Below are 23,867 nucleotides of genomic sequence, written 5' to 3' on the forward strand. Positions count from 1 at the left end.
CCATTGGTCCTAGGTTTGGCGCCATCGATAGGTTCCCAGGGGTGGGGAAGAGGGCAGGTAAATACCTAGGGGTGGGGAAGATAGTAGCTACTTGGTTCCGCCTTTAAGGCTTCACCAGCTACAGGGCCCTATCTGGGCCAAAATCCTTTCAGAGACCATTCAGATGCCCACCAGGCCATGCTCCTTGTGGGGATTTAGGTACAGCTTAGCTAAGTAGGGTCGAGGCCTCTGTTATGTCATATGTTGATCACCATGGCACTGCAAGTGAGGGCCTGGTTGGCCACTGAGACCAGTGCACCCTTGGTCTTGATGCACAGATGGAGCAGCCCATGGCTCATGCTGTTTGTTCCACTCACACACATTCATTCAGTAAGCACTCAGAAGTTAAACATTCCCTTTCCCTTGAGAGTAGTCCTGACTAACAAGAGTTGATCAGACTCACCTTCTGCTTGAACTGAGCAAGACTGACAGACAGGCTAACTGGGTTACCCCCAGGAGTCTTACTAAAGTCAGGCAGGCAAGAAGGCAGGCAGACTGCATTCTCCTTCCTTTGGGGTCCATTGTGAGCCATTTCAGCAGGGTGCTGAGAATCTTCTTCCAGACCTACGAGGTGACTCTAGAAATCTCAAGGGCACATCTTCCTGTTGGCAATTGGAGAGGTCCTTGCTCTGTCCATGATCAAAAGGTCAGCACAGTCAGTCTGCCAGGCCAGTGTACCAAACATAATGCAAGCAGCAACACTGAAATGACACCCAGGATTTGAAGGGGTGATTTATTTAATGTTGGACACAGGAAATCAATTGTCCATCAAAATATCAGGCCCTGAAGGCTCCAGGAGAGAGGTTTTTGTGGGGGCTGCAAGCCCAAGTAGAGTAGTTGGCTGTCTTTGATTGGTTCTTGCAGTATACATCATAATGACCAGCTATGCATCACAGTGACCAGCCATTTCTAAGAAACAGAAGCAACTGGAACTGGAACCACCACCTAGGCAACTGAAGAATACGGCTGGACACGGGGGAGCATTTTCCACTACAAATGGGGTGCAAACTATTGGTCATGGATTATACCCAGCCCCCCACCTGTGTTAATATAAAAGATTTCAGTAGCATTTTGTCACATTTAACTGTTCTCATATCACCTCCGGCTATTTTGAGGTGGCAACAGTTATTGAATATTTGGGAAAGAGACACAACCAAAAATATTTACCACTTGGTTCTTTAGTAAAAGTTGCCAGCCCTCTGCTTTGTTTCATGATGTGGTTTTATGAATATAAATAAAATAGTACCAAAGTTCCCCAACCACAAGAAAAAGCACCAGAAATGCTGTCAGAGTCAAAAACAAAGTTAATTTTATTCCTCCTCCAAGGCAGGAGAATGTGACTAGAGGAACATGCTAAGTCTTCCTCCTTTTATTTATTTATTTATTTATTTATTTATTTTTTACTGGAAATTGAATTCATGACCTTGTGCTTGCCTTGTGTAAGCACCATGCCACCAAGCTGTATTCCGAGCCCACATGCTGAGTCTTCATGTCAAAGTCTTTATCTGATATCACTAAGGCATGGCATGACACACAGCCCTCTTCTCATGAGCCCTGGGTCACAATTTGAGTGTGAGATGTTTCCTTTCATTGCACCCAGTACCAGTTATGCCACCCAAGCTGTCAGCCCACATCCAGGGAAGATTAAGATACAGTTTTCCCTGGAGGACTTCTAGGATGAATTAGAAAGATAGATTAAGAAAAAAATTAAGACATAAAATACAAGAATGCAAACGAGGAATTCATTTCAATTTTAGCCAGAAGATTCTTCACCATGGAGAGCTTATCCAACATTTGGATGGATGAACAGTATTTCTAATAGCGCCAGTGCCTGCTGAGGTAAAATAAGCAGAGTTGTACAAATGAAGCAGCCAGTCAGAGGTTAGGAATCGGGAATGGCCACCAGAAAGATGTGGCTAAATTAAAATGGAACAGTTAAGGAAAAAGTAAAATCAGAGCCTAAACAGCAACATCATAAAAAATGACTTCATCTAAGAATGAAGTCGGCATCACCTGAGTGGAAGAAATCTTTCGAGGAGGCATTGTTGTTTCTCCAAAAGCATAGATTTATCTCCCGATAGACATGGGATATTCGGAGTTTGGGTCACTCTTAATTACTTGTAGATTGTACTCACTTTTCAGTGCACCTGTGTCAAGAACATTTTAAAATAAACAGTAGGAAAAACCATGCAAACAACCACATTCACATGGACACATTCTTATTTTTCCCTAAAGTGGCCTGCTTTTTCATTTTTTATCAAAGTACCAGCTCGCCTTCCAATAGCCATGCTCCTGGGGTTCATTTCATCAGATAACCCTCGGCCTGGGTTTCAAAGGCCAGACACTATGATATGCTAGATGTTCCTATGCCCCTGTGGCTACATCTTCAATAGAGGCCTTGCTATTTCCAATGCCATCCAGCTCTAGCCTGGGTCTGGTCCATGGGACAGTGCTCCTGATTGCTTATGGGAAGGACCAATGGAGAAATATATTCACAAGATCCATCCGCCTCTGCTATGCTGCTGCTATTACATGACATCCCTTTTGCTGCAAGCATTTCTTTACCTGGCTTTGTCATCTCTCTGCTTGAATGCCCGCCAGTAATCTGAACCACACACCGATTGCTTATTGAGTGGTGGGGCTGAGGTTGACCTTGCTGTTATGGACTGGGTGGATAAGAAGTGAGGTTTTTTACTACTGCTTTAACAAAGCTCAGATGTATTTCTGTTTAGGGCTTTGCACCATGTATTAATATATGATGCCTGTACAGTACCCATTGTGACACTTAACCTTTTGATTCACGAAAGTCAGTTTAATATTATTTTACTTCTCTCATACCTAGTAAAAGTCTATCTATCATGAGAAATATTACTATACTTATTTCTTATAGCATCTTTGAAAACTGGCGACCAAATGTAATTTTGCAGATTCCACATAATATGATGTTAGGTATTCCAACACATTTTGAAATAGGAGAATATCATGAAATTGAGCGCAAAAGAACCTGCTATTTCATCAGATTCGGTCTTAATGAATAAAGAGATGTTAATGAGAATGAATAGTGTGATGGAATGAAACACCCGGGGGTGAATATCAGATTGGATAATTATTGGCAATCTGTAAATTTGAATGTTATGTGCTTCTTCGTAGAAGATCAGCTGGGAAAAACTAGAAAAGGTGTGGTCCTGGTACAACCCCCCTTCCAAAGAAGACAGCCTGCTCGCCCTCTGGAGATTGGAGTTCCGTTCTACCAAGATAACCAACTGCAAGTCAAGGTCTACTGGAAAAAGACTGAAGGTACTTCAATGTTTTTGGCTTAAATGTTATTTGCTTTAAATAGCATAGTGATATAAGGATGTAGATACTTTTTTTAAAAAAAGTAAATATCAAGTCATGGTATTTCTACTTAGTCATATAATGAAGCACTTTAACATTTTGTTTTTCTTCTTTTCCCTTCCCTTCCTACCTTCTTCCCCTCTCCCTTCCTTCCTTCTTTCCCTCTTTCCTTTCCCCTCCCTTTCTCCCTTCCTCCCTCCCCCCTCCCTTTCTCCCTCCCTCCCTCCCCCCTCCCTTTCTCCCTCCCTCCCTCTCCCCTCCCTTCTTCCCTCCCTCCAACCTCCCTTTCTCCCTCCCTTCCTCCCCCCTCCCTTTCTCCCTCTCCTTCTCCCCCCTCCCTTCTTCCCTCCCTTCCTTCCTTTTTAAAAGAAATGCCTGGCTGTGTTGAAATCTAAATGGACTGAAATTGGTTCTGGAGGTCTATCTCACATTTTGTTATTAGGGACCATAAAGCCCTGAGTTTTCTTCATTTGAAGGATATTGGCTCATTTCTTTCCCAGAGTATTAATTGTGTTTCTGAAACACTTGCCACATTTATTTTGGTCTGTACTTTTTGTTCTGAATTATTTTTGATTTTAAAAGAAAGACCTGTAATATCTAACTTGGGAAACTGAAAAAAAAAAGTTACCCAGTATCTTAACACCAGTTCCCGGAGACACCACTTGAAAGAGTTTTCTTTAAAAATTTCCTGGGCGGGGATATAGCTCAGCAGCACAAGTGCCCATGTGGCAAGTGCAACGTTGTGAGTTTGATCCCCGGTACAAAAGAAAAGAAAAAAAAAAAAAAAAGGTCTTATGCGTATATTTCCTATTGAGTTGTTTGTTTTGTTGTTAGCAGCTTGTTGTGTTTTCTGGTACTGGAGATTGAACCCAGGAACTTTGCACTGAGCTACACCCTTAGTCCTTTTAAAATTTTTAAAATATGAGTCAAGGTCTCACAAAGTCCTCTAAACTTCCCAAGTAGGGATCAAATTTTCAACCCTCTTGTCTCATCCTCCCAAAGTGCTGAGGTTACAGGGCTATGTACTACAGTGCCTGGCCCACTGAGTTTTATTTTTTATCTTTATGTGTATGCAAGAAGATGTATGTGTAAAACATAAATGCACTTTTCCCTGTAACATTATATGAGCTTTCTATGTCATGCATTTTTCAAAAGATTTTCAAATCACTACATTGTATGCATGTATTCTAATAATATGTCATTTCTCCAGCACAGTGAGACAGTGAACTTCCATATAATTCTTATTCTACAATTAATGTTGCAGTGAACATTTATCCATGAGAGGGAGTCTTTTTATTTGATCATTCGTGTTTAGTATAAATTCCCCTTACTGGTTTCCTTTAATCTCTGTGTACTTAATTTGTATTATTGAAATACTGCTTACATGTTGATGAGATATAACAATTTTAGTTTAACTGCTTCTACCAATTTTAGAAAGAGAAGCAGAACAGGGAATTTTTTAATGGTTCATTTTCTAAAATCTCTTCATCTTTCTGAAATTCTGTTTCCTTGAGGCATTGACAGTTAATGAAGGATGGTGGTATGGAGTGGTTTTAGTTTCAAAATTTTCTTTCAAGCTGCTGAAACCAATTCTACAACTAAAGTAACATTGCCATTGTGATAAATATATTTCATGTGCCTCATAATTTCATTAAATTGAAATTGATTAAACTAAAATGGTATGATGGCATATTTGCATTAAAAATAATAATTCACACTAAATGTTGTTATGAAATCTACTAGACCATTACATTTATTAACTTCAAGTTAATGTTGTATAATATACATCAATATCATCACAGCTTAATATATTTTATTAATAATATGAAAGATTTAATAATGTGCTAAAAGATAATGCAGATGTAGGCATCTCGTATCAAAAAAGTAAACATCCCAAGCCTACAAGACCATCAGCCACTTTCCTGACTTCTAAATCGGAAGCTTTTGTTTGCATTCAAACTTTGTGAAAATGGAATCACAGAGTTCGAATTCAGCTTCTTGCGCAGAGTATCGTGTAGCACAGGAATCTATTCTGAAACATGGATTAACTCCTTTATTTTGCCTCTGCATCTTTTCATCTGTAGTTGGAGACTTCAGTGGCTTCCAGTGTGGCCCTATTCCCCATAGTGCTGCTGAGTGTTCCCCTATAAACCTGTTCTTCCTGCTTGGTGGAGGAAGGGATCTTGAACCCTAGAGCAGGGTGCACTTTGAGAGACACTGCTAGATTTCCAGAGTGCTGATACCAGTTTGCATTCCACCAGTAGACTGTGAACCTGAAGGCCAACACACGCTCACTGCTCCCACTGTAGCTACTGATCATGTGTGTAGCAACAACTCACTGTTTTAATCTGCACCTTTCTGACCCCACTTTTTCATGAGCGCCTGGCATCAGGTCAGCTCTTTTCTGAAGCTCTCTCACAGCTTGATCCACGCTGTCTTGCTAAAAGTCTTCATATATCAAGTATGAATCAGAATTTTTCCACTCTAACCTCTCTTTTTCCCTTGGAAATTTCCTGATCTCTAACTGCTGTGACATCATTTATTGAAAAATGATGATTCCCAGCCTGAGTGGCCCTCTTGCCCTTAAATTAATTTACAAGTTAATTTGAGGAGTTTTGTATTTGGTATATGTTCCGAGTTTCTGACAGCACTTCACTGCCGTCACCTCTGTATGTTTATCAGTCTCTGAGTTTTTACTTCCTTTTCACATTGTCTTTACAATGCTTGTGCTTTTGCATTTTTATATGAATATTTGCATTCTTTTAATTTCACAAAAGCCTTCTGAAATCTTTATTAGGGTTGCAGTCCATCTATGTGTCAATGGTTAGAGAACTCACATTCCTGACTTCTCAATCTGAGGCTTTTGCTTGTGTTTAAACTTGGTCAAAATGGAACCACAGAGTTTGAATATTATAAGCCCAAAATGTGGTACATCACCTTATTCCGGTATTAAAATTTTCTTTCAATTCTATCTTACATTGTGAAGAGGCTCTCTCACATTTTAGTGTGATTATTCCAAGATATGTTTATTTTAGTCTGATTATAAGTGACATACTGTTTCCTCAATTTCATTCTCTAAATTTTGTCACTGGTATATTATAAATGCATTTTATCTTTAAATGTCGACTGTGAGCCCAGCAATATTGTTATGACCTTGATAATTCTAGTGTCATACAATGATTCCTTTGAGTCTTTCTCTAAAACCAATATGTAAGTTTTCATAAGAATTTTATATTTCCTTTTGCAGATCTTTGACACTTTACCTTCTTTTCTTAGCAAGACTTTGCTATAAAAATGACTATCGTGATAATAATAGCTTTGATGTTTAACTGTGAGGTTTTTGTATATAACACTTTTCAGATTAGTAAAATTTTCTACTGCTCTGACCTGGGAGGCTAGAGCCATGAACAGAATTTCACCCAGGTTTTTCTGCATGTTGTAAGATGATCAATGAATTCTTCTCCTTTATTCTATTAATGGGATGAGCTGAAAAAGCATGACAGTTCATTTCCTACCTTTGTACTGAGGACAAATAAGATTATTCATGCAGATTGCTTAAAACAGTGCCCCCAACAAAGCAAGCACCCCAGGTATTTAAATGTGAAGATTTTTATGATGCTTTTGTAGGTAGGGCTGTCAAGGTGGCCAAAGGGCAGAGAGGGAGCAGGACAGCAGGACAGATACCAAAAGTCACTGAGGCTCACTTTGTAACGTTTTCTACCGCAAACACAAAATAGCAATGCTTTTTAAACAATGATTTTGTTGTCCAAGTTGCAATGTAAATGCTATAAAACTTGAGAATCTTGTGAAAGTGGGGAAAAGAAAAGGGATCGACTTTCATTGTACTTTACTCTCAAGTAGTAAGTTTATCAATGTCCCCACACAACTAACACATGCATGACAAATACGGAACCACGCTTACCCTGTGTGTCTTTCAGACCGACACGTTTCTGTGATTTGCCATATTCTTTAGCTTTTGCTTTATATGACTTTTGGTCATACACTTACTTGTTGATAGATATATGCACACACATAACCACATGCATTACTTTAAGTTAGAAATAAATGTAGAAATACCAGTGGATTTCTTAAATGTGGAAACCATTATAGAAATCACAGGCAGAAAACTGCCAATATTTCCTAGCAAATATTAGAGTACATGCTATTATCGAATTTACTTTCCAATTAATGAAATGATGGATTTAGGGTAAACAGGCAGTAACCAGAAAGTGACCTTGATTTTGGCTGTCAGATGGATTTGGGGCTGATTTGTGTCTGGTGATGTGGACGTGATTTGCTGGAATAGTGAATTCTCTGGAGTAAAACAAATATTTTCAATAGTGAGTTTATACAGCTCAGATGATTTTAAAAAGGAATATTTCATTTAGTTAATTTTGTTGGTAATATTGCTATCTTATTGACCTTTCACTGTGTGATAATAGAATACACATTTCATTGTTTAGGTCTTTCTGGCCTCCAACTTTGTATTTTCACAACATAAATATGAAAAACTAGCTCCCATGATAAAATATAAATGTACATAAATAGCTCACACTGTCATGGTTTTTTATTTGTATTATTTTGATTATTGTGTTTTTGCCTTTTATTTAGTTTGCTTTCATATTTTCCATCCCTGGGGGCTGAAAACACAGATGTGGGTACGGAAAAAGTGGGCCACTTACCTCATTAGGGAATGTTGCTTGAACATTGCTATGTTTAATATTATAGCTAGAGACTGAGTCCCATAATCATAACCTAAAGTACTAACTAACCCTCAGACTTTTAATAATTGGCAAGACAAAAAGAAGCCAAAGGCAAGATATGTGTGTAACTGAATATCGTGGAAGCAGGTACCTATGAATTAATTCCCCAAGGTGCACCAATGGCAGAATCTTCATGAAGCCTGACAGAACAGATCCTTATTTAGAAGGAGAGGGATGCAGCCCTGTACCACCTTCATTTTATCCTGGTGAGATTCATTCCGGTCCTCTCACCTCCAGGAGATAACATGGCAATGTTCTTCCAAGCTAGGACATTTGGGCTCATTTATTATAGTAGCCGTAGAAGGCGAGCATACAGTACAATGTGATTTAAAACTTGTACCAAGCTTAGTGTGCTGCCCGTACTGGGGTCCTTAGCTTTAGACAAAGGAAAGCAGGTAGAAGAATAAGATTCTAGTACTCATCCATCCATTCAAGTCCACATTCCTTCAGTATTGTGCATGTGCCTCAAGATTCTGCTACCTGCAGCTTGAATCCAAGGCGGGGTGAATTTAGAGGGGTAGTTTTACAAACACAGGGTTCAAAAAGACCTTGTACCAGACAGTAAGTTAGAAGTACCGGCTAGTCGTTAGGGGAGTAGCGTGGTGCCTGGGGGTAAAAAATGTGTGAGCGTGGGTAGGAAAGTAATTGTTAAAACCACAGCAAGGAGTAAAAATATCCCTGGAGGTGACATGGAGAGGGTAGAACTCCAGCATGGCGGCTTTTCAAGCTGAAGAGATTATCTCCTGTGTCATTCTTGGTGACTCTTCCAAGGAAAACATAATGACATTGTAAAATTTGCAAAGGAGTCATCCTGCTTGTACTGTAGCAAACTGAAGTTCCTCCGCTACTCCTGACTGAAGGACATTGGTCACACCTGGATCCTGTCTTGGGACATTGACACTCGTGATATTCCCTGCAGCCAGAACCAAGCCCTCCAATATCATAGCCACAAGCCACTACCCCACTTGCAGTGGAATAAAATAGAATTAAAAATTGATTTCTGCAGTGGCACTGGTGACATTTCAAGGAATTTCTAAGCATAGGCAACCGGTGGTGACCACTCAGTATAATTTGGTCACCACAGATGCTAAACTTGTTTCAAGCCCTTCCTCTAGGCATGAATAGAACACTGGAACCCTGTCATTGTGTCCTACCTGCCTACTGCCTGCATCTATCTATTCCCGTCTCATTGGACATACATCTCATTTTGGTGTTTGTTTGTTTATTATCTGTCTAGTTCCAAAATGGCAGCTGCTTCTATGGTACTGTTTCACTCCTATTGAACAAGAGAATAAGGGTACTCACTGAGGGGCCTCAGCCTTGTATATAATGCATAATTTGTTTCTTAAAAGTCCCTGTTTCAGTTGTATAAAAAGTAAGACCCCCTAGTTTAGAGATTTCCCTTTTAACTAAACATCGTGAGTGCCTACTTGATATCTGTTTACTTCCACAGATTTACAGTTCTTCTTTTCTGCTTCCAAATTGCTCAGAGCAAGTTCGTACTAGATCAACTCAATTTCATCAAAGTGTTTTTTCTCTCTCTGAAACCACTTGATGTGAGTGAACATTTGGGACAAAATGTTAATCACTGGCAAAAAATTTCACACCCCTGGATTCATGGGGCTGATGAACAAATCCAAGGCTGTCAGAGTGGTTTTCTCTCATGCCATGAGTTGCTGGTCCATCATTTGCTCTTTTTTCCCACTGCATTGTTGAAAATAAAGAAATACACAGAAAGTACATTGCTCTGTGCAGAAAGGAAATTATGCAAAGGTTCATTATTCCTGCCTATGACTTGGAACTCAGGGAGGAGAGATCAGAGATGTGATAATCCATGCATAGAACTCTACAGGTGCTGACTCATCTGATAAGAGAACTTTCCTACAGTACTCCTGGTAATTGGAGCATATTTTTGGTGTTGTGTGAATCCAGTGCCTTGTCACCTTTATCCAAAAAACAAAAGAGGCACCTCTAAGGATTCTCCCTTAAACACAAAGTGAAAGAGTTGCTCCTTCGACTTCTCCTGGCCGGTTATGCTACCTTAATCTCAATAATCATAGCATATTTGGAATCATTTCATTATTAATTTGCTATTTCTTTTTCTTTTCTAGTTAATGCTTGCATTTCAACACAAAGTTGCCTTTGGCACTGTCTCACTGGTTCCCTACTTACTTTTTAAGTAATCAGAATTATACCAAAGCTGTGTAGCTCTTTTGGCTCATTTACACATTTTTAAAAATTTCTTATAGACCTTCATGCTCTCTCTTTGTCTTCTCTAGATTTTAAGAACATTACATGATATGATGTTGTGACTCAGGTGTTGAATGTCCCCCCAAAGGTTGGTATGTTATGGCCACCAGCCTGATGCTACTGGGAGATGGTGCAGCTACAGGAAGTTGCATCTTTGGGGAGCTTAGGGGTGTGAGAAATTCTTTCTCTCTTTGGCTTCCCACCCATCAGGAAAGTGGCTTTGCCTCCTGCCCCACTCCCCCCACGACTGGCTGTTTCCCCAGAGGACCAGAAGGAATGGGTCCCTCCACTAGTGGACTGGAGCCTCTTGACGCTATAAGCTGATCATTTCAGATCTGTATTCATCAAGTTAAATGACACTCATTGAATGGAACTTGCAGGCTGTTTTTTGTTCCTGTGTTTTGACATTGTAGATCCAAGCGTCAACCGATACCACGTGCAGTGGCTTCCAGAAGTCTGCACCCACAACAGGACAGCGGGAGCAGAGACATCTTCGGGTGTGACACATGTAAGGAGATGAGTGTGCCTGCCCTGACCACTCTGAGTGAGTGGTTTCTAGATGTTTTAGATGTGGGCTCTCATTGGACAGGAAAATGTGCAAAGGAGGGCTGTCACGAGGGTCACTCACTGTCACAAGCCAGCCAACAAAGCACGGCTTGGTGAAAGGGTCATGGTCGCTATACCCATTCATCTTTTTCTTTTTCATTTTTCATCAGTGCGTGTCATGGCCAACACAGACACTGTGTGTCTATTCTAAAACACAGACATTGAGGGCACGGTGCTTGAGAGCTGATGGGTCAATGAGAAGATACCTAACGAGGGTCCCTGTGCTTCATTTGAACTGGAAAGGCCCTCGGGATTTTTGTCTGAGTTTGGCACCATCGACACATTTGCTTGATGAAAACGCTACGTGGTGACACACCCATCTTTTGACTTTTAACTCTAAAAGAACATGAAGCTTCTTGGGATAGCAGCTTTGTCAATTTCACATCAAACGTTTCAAGTATTGTGGGGGTTAATACATCAGTTGGAGATCAATAAGCCAACAGAAATATTTAAGAAAGCATGTTGTTTTTTGTACAAAGTATTGATTGCAATCTACATGCAATGTGCTGCAACAGTTTAAGAAATAGTAGTAATAATAAAAGACATGGCCTAAAAGGTGATAATACTTTGATTTGTTAAATGTCAGAAGATCACTTTGCATCTCAGTATTCTCCAACCAATACAATATGTCTATGATCAGCTCTGATCATATGACTTTAAGATGAGCTAAACCACATGGCCAGATTTTCAGCGATTTGTAGTGGTTTAAAAGAATACATGAGGGCTGGGGGTTTAACTCAGCGGTGTAAGTACGTGCTTGGGAAACGCAAGGTCATGAGTTCGATACCCAGCACGAAACAAACAAGTATATATGATTCATTTCAGTCTATGTTCTTCAATGTTTTTGCTTTAAGTTTTTCTCAAAACCTGTGGCCATCTGGGACATTAAAAAAATTATAAAGTGACTTTAAAAGTACCGAAATAAGCAAACAAACAGTGCCTTGAGACCCCTAGATTTTTTTTCAACCCCCCAATCCTAAATTTCCCATTTTTAGGAACTGTGACGAGGATAACTATTCACCAAGCTTATATACTGAATCTGGTAGAAATAAGACCCAAAACCCGACAAAAGTTTGTCACCGAAGGCTTAAAACTCATCTCTTTTCATTATAAAATGGCTTTGAGACACTGTAGTTCACTTTAGGCTACAGCACAGCCTCCACCACCTTTCCTCCCATGGTCTTCTACGACACAGGAGGACAAGTCTGAAATAAATGAGAGACGGAGTCCTTACTGGCTAAGCCTGGGTCACAGAATACTGCCACAAACTACGCAAATTCCTTCTTAGGGAAAAGCAATTCAGGCCCCCATAGAGACACAGCAGACTGGGGCCCTCTGCGTGTGAGATTTCTGCTCACATTTTGATGCTAATTGCCCTGAACTGGGTCCACCTTCCCTATTTCTAGATCCAGGGCCAGCGTCCCAGGCAGTCACCCCTCATCCTCTGTGTGCATTTCGTGCTGTATGCCTGCAGAAATTCTTATCACCCAGTAAAGTCTTGAGCTTCCCTTTTTATGTTTGCTTTGTGGTTTTTCCTTCGCCCTCCCACTGTCTGGTAGGAAACCTGATGCTTTCCCTAAAGGGAAGCAGACAAGGATATCCCATCTTTTATACACACATTAAACACAGAATAGTATGCATAAGCCTAACTGAACAGCCAGATGTAGAATAATCTTAGCTGCAGATGTGTGCTAACGGCAAATGCCCTCAGTTACTGTGGGAGTGTACTTCAGTGCTACGGGTTTCCAGCTTCTGGGCTGTTTCCCCTACTTCTTTAAATCACAACATTACAGCAGGAAGGAGTAACAGAACTGCAGAAAGGGGGGAAATGTTGCTAAATGATATCTTTTTTTTAACAGAAAAGCTGGCATGTAACCTAAGCCTGGGTTATTTTTTTTTAGCAAAAAATAATATTAGAATTGTGCGTCTAGCTTTCCATTGCTGACCCCAAAATGCTTGCCGCTAATGTTCGAAGTCGTGTGCTTTGAAATGAAACCGTGAGGTGCTGCTGAATTCTAGAGGACAGATCCCACAGCTATGGGAAACTTTTCCAATTGTCATTCATCAAAGCGTGGACATTGTGTGTTCATTGTCCATTTTTATGAAAACCATATTGTCCCTGCCATATATATATATACAAAAAGATCCTGTTTGGGGTGTGATTTCAGTTCCAGCCAATGTTTTATCCCAAATGAGATTTAGGATTTATTGCTAGCATTTTCTCTTTCTCTCATGCTAGGAAAATTATATCATACTTCAAGACCTGTCGTTCTCCTGCAAATACAAAGTGACTGTCCAACCCATACCGCCAAAGGGTCTCTCAAGGGGAGAAACCATTTTCTTCACTACCCCACCATGCTCTGCTTTGAAGGGGAAGAGTCACAAGCACATCAGTTGTCCCGGGGACACAGGTATGTTCAGACCTGCGGAATCTGCACGACAGGGTCTAAGATAGCAGCAGGGCTTGGATACTCATTTCCAAAGCATGTTTCACAAGACTCCACAACCCCCAAGCACCTCCTTGCTCAGTCCTACCATAGAAAGTGTCATCAAACTATGGGGTTAGTGTAAGAATTAAAAATTTTAATTCAGTGTGACACAATGCAAGTGAACCACCCTCAAAATCGCCCCCTTCTCTTTGAACACACTCATCCCATCATCCTTCCCACTTTCCGGAGCAATTCTGCATTCCTCTTTCATGAGGTGTGATCAAAGTGACAAAGAATGCTGCCACTGAGTGTCATCCAACTGAGAGGCATGAAAACATTCAGGGGCATGTCCTCATCCACCTTCTTCCCTGAATCTGGCTCCTTTGACTTCTGACTTTTCCATGAAGTCAAAGTGACCATGGAAGGTCGACATGTGGAATCCATTCAGGACACAGAGGCGGCCATGACAACACACATGAGAGTCTCATGAAAGAGGACCTGTAGAATGGCTCCCACAATTGTCAAAAATAATTGGAGTTGTGCATCCAAAGTGAGAGGGAATATTTTCATATTAATGGCTCAGTGTCTTTTGCCATAATGATTTTTTTAAATGTAAATATTCACCATGTTTTTGGGTCACATCTCACAGTGGCTCCATTGGGAGGGCACAGATTAGGAATGTATGTATTATTTCATAATCTTAGCAATGTTGGAATGATGTCGTTTGCTGACAGTATTAACCCACCAGAAAGGAGGGCAGGGGGCTATGTACGCATTGCACTTGGTAAACATCAAAGTCTATTTCATTTGTATCCACCCCTCTGCTGTGGGGAAGATACCATATCAACTCACCCAATCCCATGTGCCTGCCCTCCAGCCCTGCTAAAGTTTCTGCAGCTGGTTCTCTAAGCCTCCCTACCTGGAACCCCCAGATCCCTCCATCCATACTTCTAAGAGATTTGAGATCCACCCTTCTCACCATAGTCATTACAGTTGTAAGAAATGATTCAGTCTTGCCAGAGAGTAAAGGTCTGTCCTTCCCAGAGCAGAATTCTATTTCTTTTGGTACTGAGAATCAAACTCAGGACCTTGCACTTGCCAGGCAGGCACTGTGCTGCTGAGCTGTATCCCTGGCCAAAGTGCAGTTCTAGAAATAATCTCCAAAGGATAAATGCTTGGCACAAAGATGGAGTGGTGAGACTCCTTCTTAACCTTTTCCCATATGTGAACAAGGAGATAGCTTAAACCCATGTCTAAAAGCGAGGTCAGATGGCTGCCATTTCAACGACAGCCACAAATTCCTGGAATGAATACATGAATGAATGGATGGATACTTTTCTACAATAACTCAACCCTGGCTTCTTTTTCTTCTTTCATTTTTAATATCTCCACAGGTCACACGCTCTCCAAAGTGCTCGCCAAGCCAGAGAACCTTTCTGCTTCATTCATTGTCCAAGATGTGAATATCACCGGCCACTTCTCTTGGAAGATGACCAAGGCTAATCTCTATCAGCCCATGACTGGATTTCAAGTGACTTGGGCTGAGGTCACCACTGAGAGCAGACAGAACAGTTTGCCCAACAGCATCATCTCCCAGTCCCAGATCCTGCCGTCAGTAGGTGGAATTTACTTTCTCTGTCCCCATCCTCAGAGCCCGTGGCTTGATTTCCTAGGCAGACCCTCGAGGTAGTCATTTCGGTCTTGTGTGCTTCTTGGGTCACCTTCTGGTGCTCTCATTTTCTTCTGAGCTGATCATTTTATAAACATTGACACCTTGCAAGTTTTCTTATGACTGCAAAGAAGCAGCATGGCCCAGCCTTTATCCCTGCTACACTTTGATTAGTAAATGATTCCCAAAGGCCTTATGTTGGCTTTGCATGCAAGGGATTTTGCTTTGTTCTTCTATCTTTGTTAACCCCGTGTCCTCTGGTCCAAGTAGACATGTCCTGTTTGAAGTGCTAAACTGGGGCGAAATAGTTCAATGGAGCCTTTTATTTGTCTTTATTTTATTTGTCTGTATTTCTTCCTTCAGATTTGGCTACAACCCACATGAGCTGGCCCATCTTTCCAAGCCACTTAATTCCCTGGCTTGAAAAAAAAATCATGTGTGGGCTTTTACCCATTCTGCAAATCTTCTCAGAATCTCCACCACTTGCTCAAAAATCCAAAAAAGAGGAAAAGAAAAAAAAAAATTCAATCTTGGAAGGAAATGTTCCATGGAATGAGAAACTAGTTATTTGATGAATGTACAAGGTTTTATTGAGTTTTTAAGAAGAATGTGTTGGCATAAAAATAAACATTTTCGGTGATGGGCATTGACAGATAGGTTGCGTTTTAAGGAACACAGTTGGCTCATTCACTGAAATTTGGCCCATCTAGCATTCACATCACAAGATGTGGCACTGAGGATGGGAAACCATGGGAAAATCTTGTGTGAAGGCCTAAAAATGAGCCAATAAAGATGAAATCCCAGGAGCGAGTGCTGAGAACCAGCTCCACGGCCCATTTTAACTCTTTCAGGCGCTGCAGCCTGCCTAAAGCTTTTAGCTCTAAGGCCTTAGGGAGCCATGCGTGGTAGGGAATTGTGCTGCAAATTAAGCGCTAGTCCCTGCAAGGCTGTGAATGAGCATCCTGTCTCCTGTGTGTTCTCAGGATCACCACGTGCTCACTGTGCCCAACCTGAGGCCATCCACCCTCTATCGCCTAGAAGTCCAAGTGCTGACCACAGGTGGGGAGGGCCCGGCCACCATCAGGACCTTCCGCACCCCCGACCTCCCACCCTCTGCCATACGCCGTGAGTAGCACCTTGGGGTGTGAAGGGGGCCAGGAGGACCTGGTGCATAGCAGGGAGGGAAGTCTTGGTGATAAATAAAAATAAATCAATCATTACAGATTTCCACAGAGGAGGAAATATGAAGTTTTAATTTAAAACTTTTAAGTGTGACAGTATCTGAAATGATAAAAAATAGTGTTTGTTTTCTTAATTACATAGATTTTATTGTCATATATGACATGCGTTTTCCTATAGTTCCAACATAATATACCCACATCCATCTACGTGATTTTAACCAAGGAAAAGTAAGTCAAGCAAAATTGCAAAACAAAAGTATGGCCTCCTACTCTTTCAAAGCAAGTAGCTTCTTGCTGGTTTTTATTATAAATTTTTCAGCCTAAGTTTTAAAAACAACAGCTAAAGATTTGTGCATTGGTGAGAAGATGGAGAATTAGTCTTCGTTCTAACTCTGATATAATGGATTGAACTTACCTCTATGAATTGGTCTGATGATTGAGTGCAGAAAAGCAAAAGCTATCAGGGTGAAAGAACTCAATGACCCGTTTGTTTGTAGAAGTTTGTATTAGTTAGCTTCTCCATCCCTGAGACACAATACCCAATTCTCACAATTGCAGGAGGAGAGGTTTAATCCGGCTCATGGTTTCAGAGGTTTTAGTCCATAGTCAGTTGGCTCCAAGGCAGAAATATTGTGGTGGAAAGACAGGTAGGAAAGACAGAGCAAAGATGCTTTAGGTCATGATGGCCAGGGAACACAGGCCAACAGTGCCAGGGAGGAAAGAGGAAGGGACCAGATATAATACCCAAAGTCACATTTCCATGACTCACCCAAAAGGGTGCTCCACCAGGCTCTTGGGGTTGGTCCCTAGTCAATCAAGTTGGTGCAGTCAAGAGTAAGCACCACGGAATTGGAAGAAACCCCTTACTGAAACACCATTTATTAAAGTTAATTTAAAGAATCTTGTCTTTGACTGCCACACACTGTATTGTTTTTATTTTTAAAAGCAAAACAAAGGATAGAAACGATACAGAATTTTTAAAAAATGGGAGATTAACATTAGTTAATATATTCCATATTATCTTAGAAGTTGTTGCTCATGTTATAAGATCTAGGTGTGAAAAAAGTGATCAATCAAACAATGACAGCTCAAACTGTTCTTTTTGATGAACTAACAGAGAATAGTAGTATAGTTATCTATCTCATACACACACACCTATTAACATGTAATCTTTTCCCTTCTTTCTTCTCTCCTTTCCCCTATCCCAGTTGTTCTTTCCTTTTTAAAAAAAAAATTATTTAAAGAAAGACCAAAAAAAAAAAAAAAACAGAAAATGAGTAGAAATAATACATATTTTCAAAGAAAAAATAAGCAGTAAGAAATCATTAGTTGAGGATTATGTGTTGTCCTCTTACAAGTAGTTGTTCAAGATACAAAAGTGAACCATACAAAGTGGGGATTCAAACAGCGAGACTGCAAACAGTTCTATTCAACTATCCATCAAAAACTTAGTAATATGGTTATCAATCCTATACAGTTAAACGTACATGCAGTTATCCATATTGGTTCATTTCATCATGCGTTATAAGATCAGTTCTCCTAAACTCTTTATAGGTTCTAAACATGCATGAGTCTTAACATGTATTTCTAGCCTTTCTATATTACAGGGAGAAACAAACAAAGCAAGACAAAACAAAACATATTCCTATAAACAAATGAAACAAAAAAGACATATAAAACCGCTGTACAAGGAGTTCTACCATGGTTACTGTGTTGTTTCTTGTTATCTTCAATAGAATTGGCTATATCATCAGACATAGTATATTTGAATATAGCAGTGTATAACAATATTAATAAAAAAAAAACAACTTGGTTGTGTTCTTTCCTTTTGAGCACTTTCTTCCCCTTTCATTATCACACTATCTGTGGTACATTTTGAATGTTATACTCTTTCAGGTTTTAATGTTTTTAAAGAAAATTAAAAGATCATAATTAGCATAGAAATGAGCTTACAAAGGGAGCCTGTGTTTTCTGTCTTGCTTGGGGAAGGAGAAAAGGATAGAAAGAGATACACTCGGAAAGGAGAGGGTCAGAGAGAAGAGACAGAGAGCAAGCATGAAGGAACAAGCATTTGAATGTTCAGATGCTGAGTAGGAAAGAGCATATCTCACTGTAGGAGGGAATGTTTGAGCAGTTCTAACGCAGTTGCTACAAATCACTCTTTGTTGACTGTGTAACATGTAGGACCGATGGCTCTTGTCTCTTCCTAGGTCCCCATCTGAAGCATCACCATTCACATCATTTCAAGCCCTCTCCAGAGAGATACTAAACCACTCCCAGTCTGTCTCAGCATTGTCCGGGTATGCACGCTTGTTGAATTTCAGCCTCTACACATGCGTCCTTCTAGAATGGTAGGAACTTCTCAGACCATTAGCACAATTAGTACTTCTGCCAATCACAGACACATCTGAAAACATTTGATCAGTTGTCATCCAGAGCAGAGTGCCCTCGCAAAGAGGAGAAAATGGAAGACGATGTCTGTGCAACTGTGACTTTCATTTCTGTGTATGGTTTTGCTGATGTCTTGTGAATCACTGTGGAATTGAGATTTCCTTGAATTTGGAGCAGCAAGGTCTTCCAACAGAGTAGTGTAACACATATAGAGTTTATACACATACTCAATATACATTTAATCAATGAAACATATTTTTTATTAAATTGTTGCTTTGGTTTGCAAAACCAACTAAGATTATACAGACTTTGAGTACTATTTATTTACTCTTTCATGAAGTCTTTTTATCATGGATTTTTTTTAAACTGAAAGTTTATAATCTGAATTTTATCCATGAAATTTAATTAAAAAATGTTCCTTATTTATACCCCCTAGACTTCTTTTTATACAAACAAAAATGAAAGCTCAGTCTGTCATTTATTATCTATGAGACACCCAAAACTCCAGGTAATCAGTGTATGAGCTGCTAACCAGATTTTGCCTTGGAGAAATGGGAAATTCTAGGGATCCCTTTAAATGTTTCATCCTGTCTGAGAGATTTTCCTGATCTGTTACTTTATTTATAGTCCCCCTTGATGCAGAAAACAGCTGTTGATGTGCTCTGTTTTGCCATCTGAAAATTGACAAAGCCGCCTGCTTCAAGGGAAAGAATCACAGTCCCTGGACATTTTCAAATCTCAAAAAAGATTTGATTTTTCTGAATCCAAGGAAGTTATTTGCATGATATAATATTTTCAGTAATATAAAAGCAAAAGGACTTTGGTTAATTTTAAAAAGGGTGATTATCTGTCTTTTATTCAAACTTGACTCTTTCAAATCTATTAAATTTTATTATTTGGAAAATTATTTGTATTTCAGCCTAACCATGTGAGCTCTAATCCACACTGATACTGTGTTCTGGGGCAGGCAGCCTAAACACAGAAACATTTAGTTTCCTCTGATTTTTTTTTATTTGTTTCTTGAGAGACTGCACCTATATGTGGTTTTAAACATGCAGAGCTATGTGTCTATATACTTGTAATTGTGTGTATGTGTATGTATATATATATATATATATATATATACACACACACACACACAAATATATATATACATATAATTATATACACAGAGAGACACTTACATATCTGGGTATGAATCTCTAAAGAATTTGTTTTCATTGTCTTACTAGTGGTGAATAGAGATGTAGTTATTCCAGTGTTGATAAGGATCATGTATTTTCCCTAACAAGGTGGACTCCATGGGAAAAGAGCAATTTATCAAAATTAATCTCCATAAAAGAACGGCTTCTTCATTTCATCATCTACTCAAGAATGAGATGGAAAAAACTAGTAAGGTTAGTGTTAGTTCTAGCTTTTAACGAGAGGATTTATTGCTGGTCCTTTGGCTGTCTCTGGGAAGCAGGCCTGGCCGTGCCTGGGAATGTGAATTCTGGGATTCCTTGAGCCCTTGTATAGTGCACAAAGAAAGACAGTTGGAAAATAAGATGGAGAGAAGCTCTTTTTGTCATTATATTGACACCGATCCTTAGGAGACACAGTCTAGTTATTGAACACTCTTCCCTGTATGTTAAAGCATTTAGAAAGTAGAGAATGTCTCACAGCTTTCTGCAGGTAACATAAAATGGAAATTTAGACTAGAATGGAAGTCTACGTGTGTTCTAAAGGGTTTCCTGCAGCCATCACAGTGGGCTGGATGGAAAACAATGAGCAGGGTATATTCTCAAAGAATATGAATGGAGAACACAGTTTTCAGCGAAACCCACCCTCTCACCAAATGCAACCAATCATCACAGAGATGTGAAGCTACCATCACTCCAGCCCCATTACAGCCTTTGAATTCAAGTTCTTAAAAGTTCAAAAATTACAACTTCTTATGATTGTCTCTGCGTTTTATCTTTTACCTTGAATTTTCATCAATCTAACTGTACCAGCAGTGTTTTTTACTATTATCTAGTTTGAAATGTAGCAGTATATACCTAGATAAAGTTATTATTAAATTCTTATATAAATTAACTTTCTAAAATTTATGTTTCTTTTGTCTGCATAAATGACAGTGAGCAAATTTTTTTTTACTTCAGAAATTGATCTGAAGTTTATATCATGCATAGGAAAACTAAAACAGCTTTTGTGAGCATCTAATTTGGATACAGTAATGAAAATTAGTGTTCTCAGATGAAAACTGCTATTAATGAGATAATCAAAGAGATGTGTTTCCAGCCTGAATTTTAATAATCTCTAATAATAATGAATGATAAAAATGCAATTATAATTTTTTGAAATTTAGACATGTGAGCACCATCTTTGATGAAGCAGCTTTTGTTCTTTGTTCTCTAATATATTGTAATAGATGCATTTTCCTCACAAAAATATATTCATAGTTTGCATCTGCTCTCCAAAACATTGAGTTCATCAAAAATGTTGTTATCAAAGACAGGTGGTTAATTTGATATGTAATACAACTGTACGCATATTTTTTCTAACTTAGGCCACTCACCCCTTAATAATGAATTTTTCTGTGCTTCCCTCTTTTCCTAAGTAGAACTCTGTGGAATGAGGTTCACAAATCAACATGTAGCCTTTCAATTGTTTATTGCTTCTTAGGATATATTATAGACAGAAAGCTTACAGTGTGTGACTTTTTAAAATACATTTCTTAAACAGCACTCAGAGATTACAAATACATCTGAATTATAGCAGCCCAAAGGTGGCATACGTGGCTCCAGGGATCAGCATACATCCTCTTCAGCACTATTAACTCGGGGGCTAGATAGTTCTTTATCATGGGAGTCTGGACATTTTGGGATATTCATAAAATACCCCAGGACTTCCGTCCCCTTACCACCCTTCCCCAGATTGTGGCAACCAAAAAATAATGTCCCCAGGTATTTCTCTGTGCCCCTAGGAAAGGGCACCTCCAGTTAAGAACAAGTGCAGTAGAGTGATCTTTACAGAATAGAGGAAAATTAGACTTTGAAAAGGAATCAGCCCTGGAAAAATTTCAGCCAAGACCTTAATCCATTTGACTTCCCAAACCTTCTTTTTAATCCTTTTATGCTCCCTGAAAACACAGAGATCACTGTCGCTGTTAGGCTGAGTTTCAACTTGTCGTCTGATTCATGCACGCAGAAGTATTAAGCGGCTCCGTGCCCCAGTAAATGCTATTTGTGAAGTCGACTTATTTATTTAATGCTCTTTCATACCCTGTGACCGTGAGCTCCTTGAGTTTCATGATTTCCGTGATTACACACCACTCTAAATCTTGTTGGGTAAACATTCATGCTATAACCAGCACTCAAAGGCTGAGGGTCTGCATGTACTTCAGAGTTCGTGCTACGATGTAAACAAATCCACGAAGATGTTTCGTCAGATGTTTCCTCTGGTGTTGCATGGCCACGCAGTTTCACGCGAGCTGCAGACTCCCTGATTGTCTTACCGCTCCTGAATATTAGCAAGTTATACCATTTACAGAGTGATTAACAGAGGTTTATCTAAAGTTATTATTTTTTCTTTGACTTCCCTCTATTATAATGTGCAGATAAGAAAACTGCTACTTTCTCATCCAAATGGTCTGTAGAAATCATGTCTCTTCTTGTGCTCATTTGAAGTCAGTATTTATTTATGTATGTAATAAGAAGTCCAGTTTCTGTGTATGTCTGTCATGGTATCTAGAGAGAAGGAATCTTGTAAAAAAAAATTTGTAAAAAAAAAAAGAACCAGAAAAGTATTGTAAATAGCCTGATATCCTGTGAGTCATTATTTTCATGTTAGAGTTTGTACATACTGATTCAGTAATAAAGTATCTTTAAACCTGTCCGACAAGTTGGCTCACTTATTTCATAGCACTTTTTTTTTTTTTTTCATTTAAGAAAAAAGTAGAGTTTCCTATGTTGCTGGGGGAATTCAAAACCCCTGACTCTCTCTGAGAGCATGAATGGAATTTGCGGTCTGGTCAATGTGAACAAGACAGCTCATTTCAACTACTGTTTTGGAGTCCAGTTGTCAACACTGTAGAGTTATGTCATCATACTTACAAGTGTAACTCCCACTATTTTGGGTGGCACTTTTAAAAGCCATGACCCACAACCTTCAGTCTCTGTTTCCTGCCTCAGTATCTCATAATGCAGTTCTGGTGAGCCCATGCCTCTGTGTCAGTTTTTTATCATGATCAATGACGAAGGATATCCATCTTCATATCTAGGAAGACCATGGAGGATTCTGTATCCCCACTTTGACATGCAGTGTTTGCTGATGGACGATCTTTGCTTTTCTATCAAGTAAAATAATAAAATGATATCTCAGGGAAGGAGACTCTTCTTCCTTCTCCTCCTTCCCCTCCTCCCTCTCGCCCTTTCCGTTCTTCTTCTTTCTCTTTCTCTTTTCTTTCTCTTTCTCCTCCTCCTTCTATGAAGTCAGTGATATATAGATTTCTCCATTTATCCAGCAGACATTTCCTGGGTGCATACTGTCAACCCAGTCTGCTTTGATTACAGGGTCTTTGAAAAAGAAACAAGAGCTGTCTGTCTCTCTGGATTCTTTAGCCTAGTAGAAAATAACAGTAAGAATAGGGATAAACATGAGAAAGCCAGTGACTGTAGGGGCTGTGGTCAGAAGAAAATGTGCATCCACAGAGATGAGGAGCACAGCAAGCTGGAGGTCCAACAAGGACTCGGGGAGCTATCTGGGGTTTCATGGGTGTGTAGCATTCTAGACAAACACAGGAGCAAAATATCCAGTGGAAGATGGTGGTCTTAATTCAGGTAAGGACAAGAGATTAACACAGTGGTCATACAGAGAGAGACCCAAACAATGTAGGATGTGTTGGACGTTGAACTGACAAAATAAATGAGGTGTGGTGAGCCCGAGACAGCCAGAAAACTGCCTCTCCGAGATTGGGACATGCAGTCTGTTTTCTGAAGCAATTTAGCATTGCTTCCTATTATAATCTATTCTCAAAAGTTATGATATCTTTTTCTTACCAAAACTCACTTAAAACTTTGTGTCCTGATCCTGCCTAAACTATTACATCACAACTGGGGGTATTATTTTGATCATTGCTTAAGTAATTTTCAAAATTGAAGAGAAATTCTTTAACCTCAGAAATAGTCCCTTGGGGAAGGGTAGGACAGCCCATACTTGAATT

The 23,867-nt window shown here is 39.6% G+C and overlaps 1 protein-coding gene across 3 annotated transcripts in view; it reads left to right on the forward strand.

Moving 5' to 3' along the window:
- The window catches only part of Anos1 (anosmin 1), a 212,665-nt gene extending 190,127 nt beyond the window's left edge, over positions 1-22,538 (forward strand). Inside the window, exons 9-15 of one of the 3 annotated variants that reach the window (XM_063243024.1) lie at positions 3,190-3,336; positions 10,802-10,896; positions 13,234-13,405; positions 14,818-15,038; positions 16,076-16,217; positions 18,484-18,573; positions 19,292-22,538. In XM_063243024.1, coding sequence (XP_063099094.1) covers positions 3,190-3,336; positions 10,802-10,896; positions 13,234-13,405; positions 14,818-15,038; positions 16,076-16,217; positions 18,484-18,542 — 836 coding nt within the window. In that variant the 3' untranslated portion in view covers positions 18,543-18,573; positions 19,292-22,538. Of the gene's footprint in view, positions 1-3,189; positions 3,337-10,801; positions 10,897-13,233; positions 13,406-14,817; positions 15,039-16,075; positions 16,218-18,483 lie in introns of all 3 variants that reach the window. The other 2 variants (XM_063243025.1, XM_063243026.1) reach the window with 2 other exon arrangements.
- Positions 22,539-23,867: the final 1,329 nt, after the last annotated feature.

This window comes from Cavia porcellus, unplaced genomic scaffold, assembly GCF_034190915.1.
Source record: "Cavia porcellus strain 051 isolate PalLab524CR breed Dunkin Hartley unplaced genomic scaffold, mCavPor4.1 scaffold_33, whole genome shotgun sequence".
In the NCBI taxonomy this organism is placed as follows: Eukaryota; Metazoa; Chordata; class Mammalia; order Rodentia; family Caviidae; genus Cavia; species Cavia porcellus.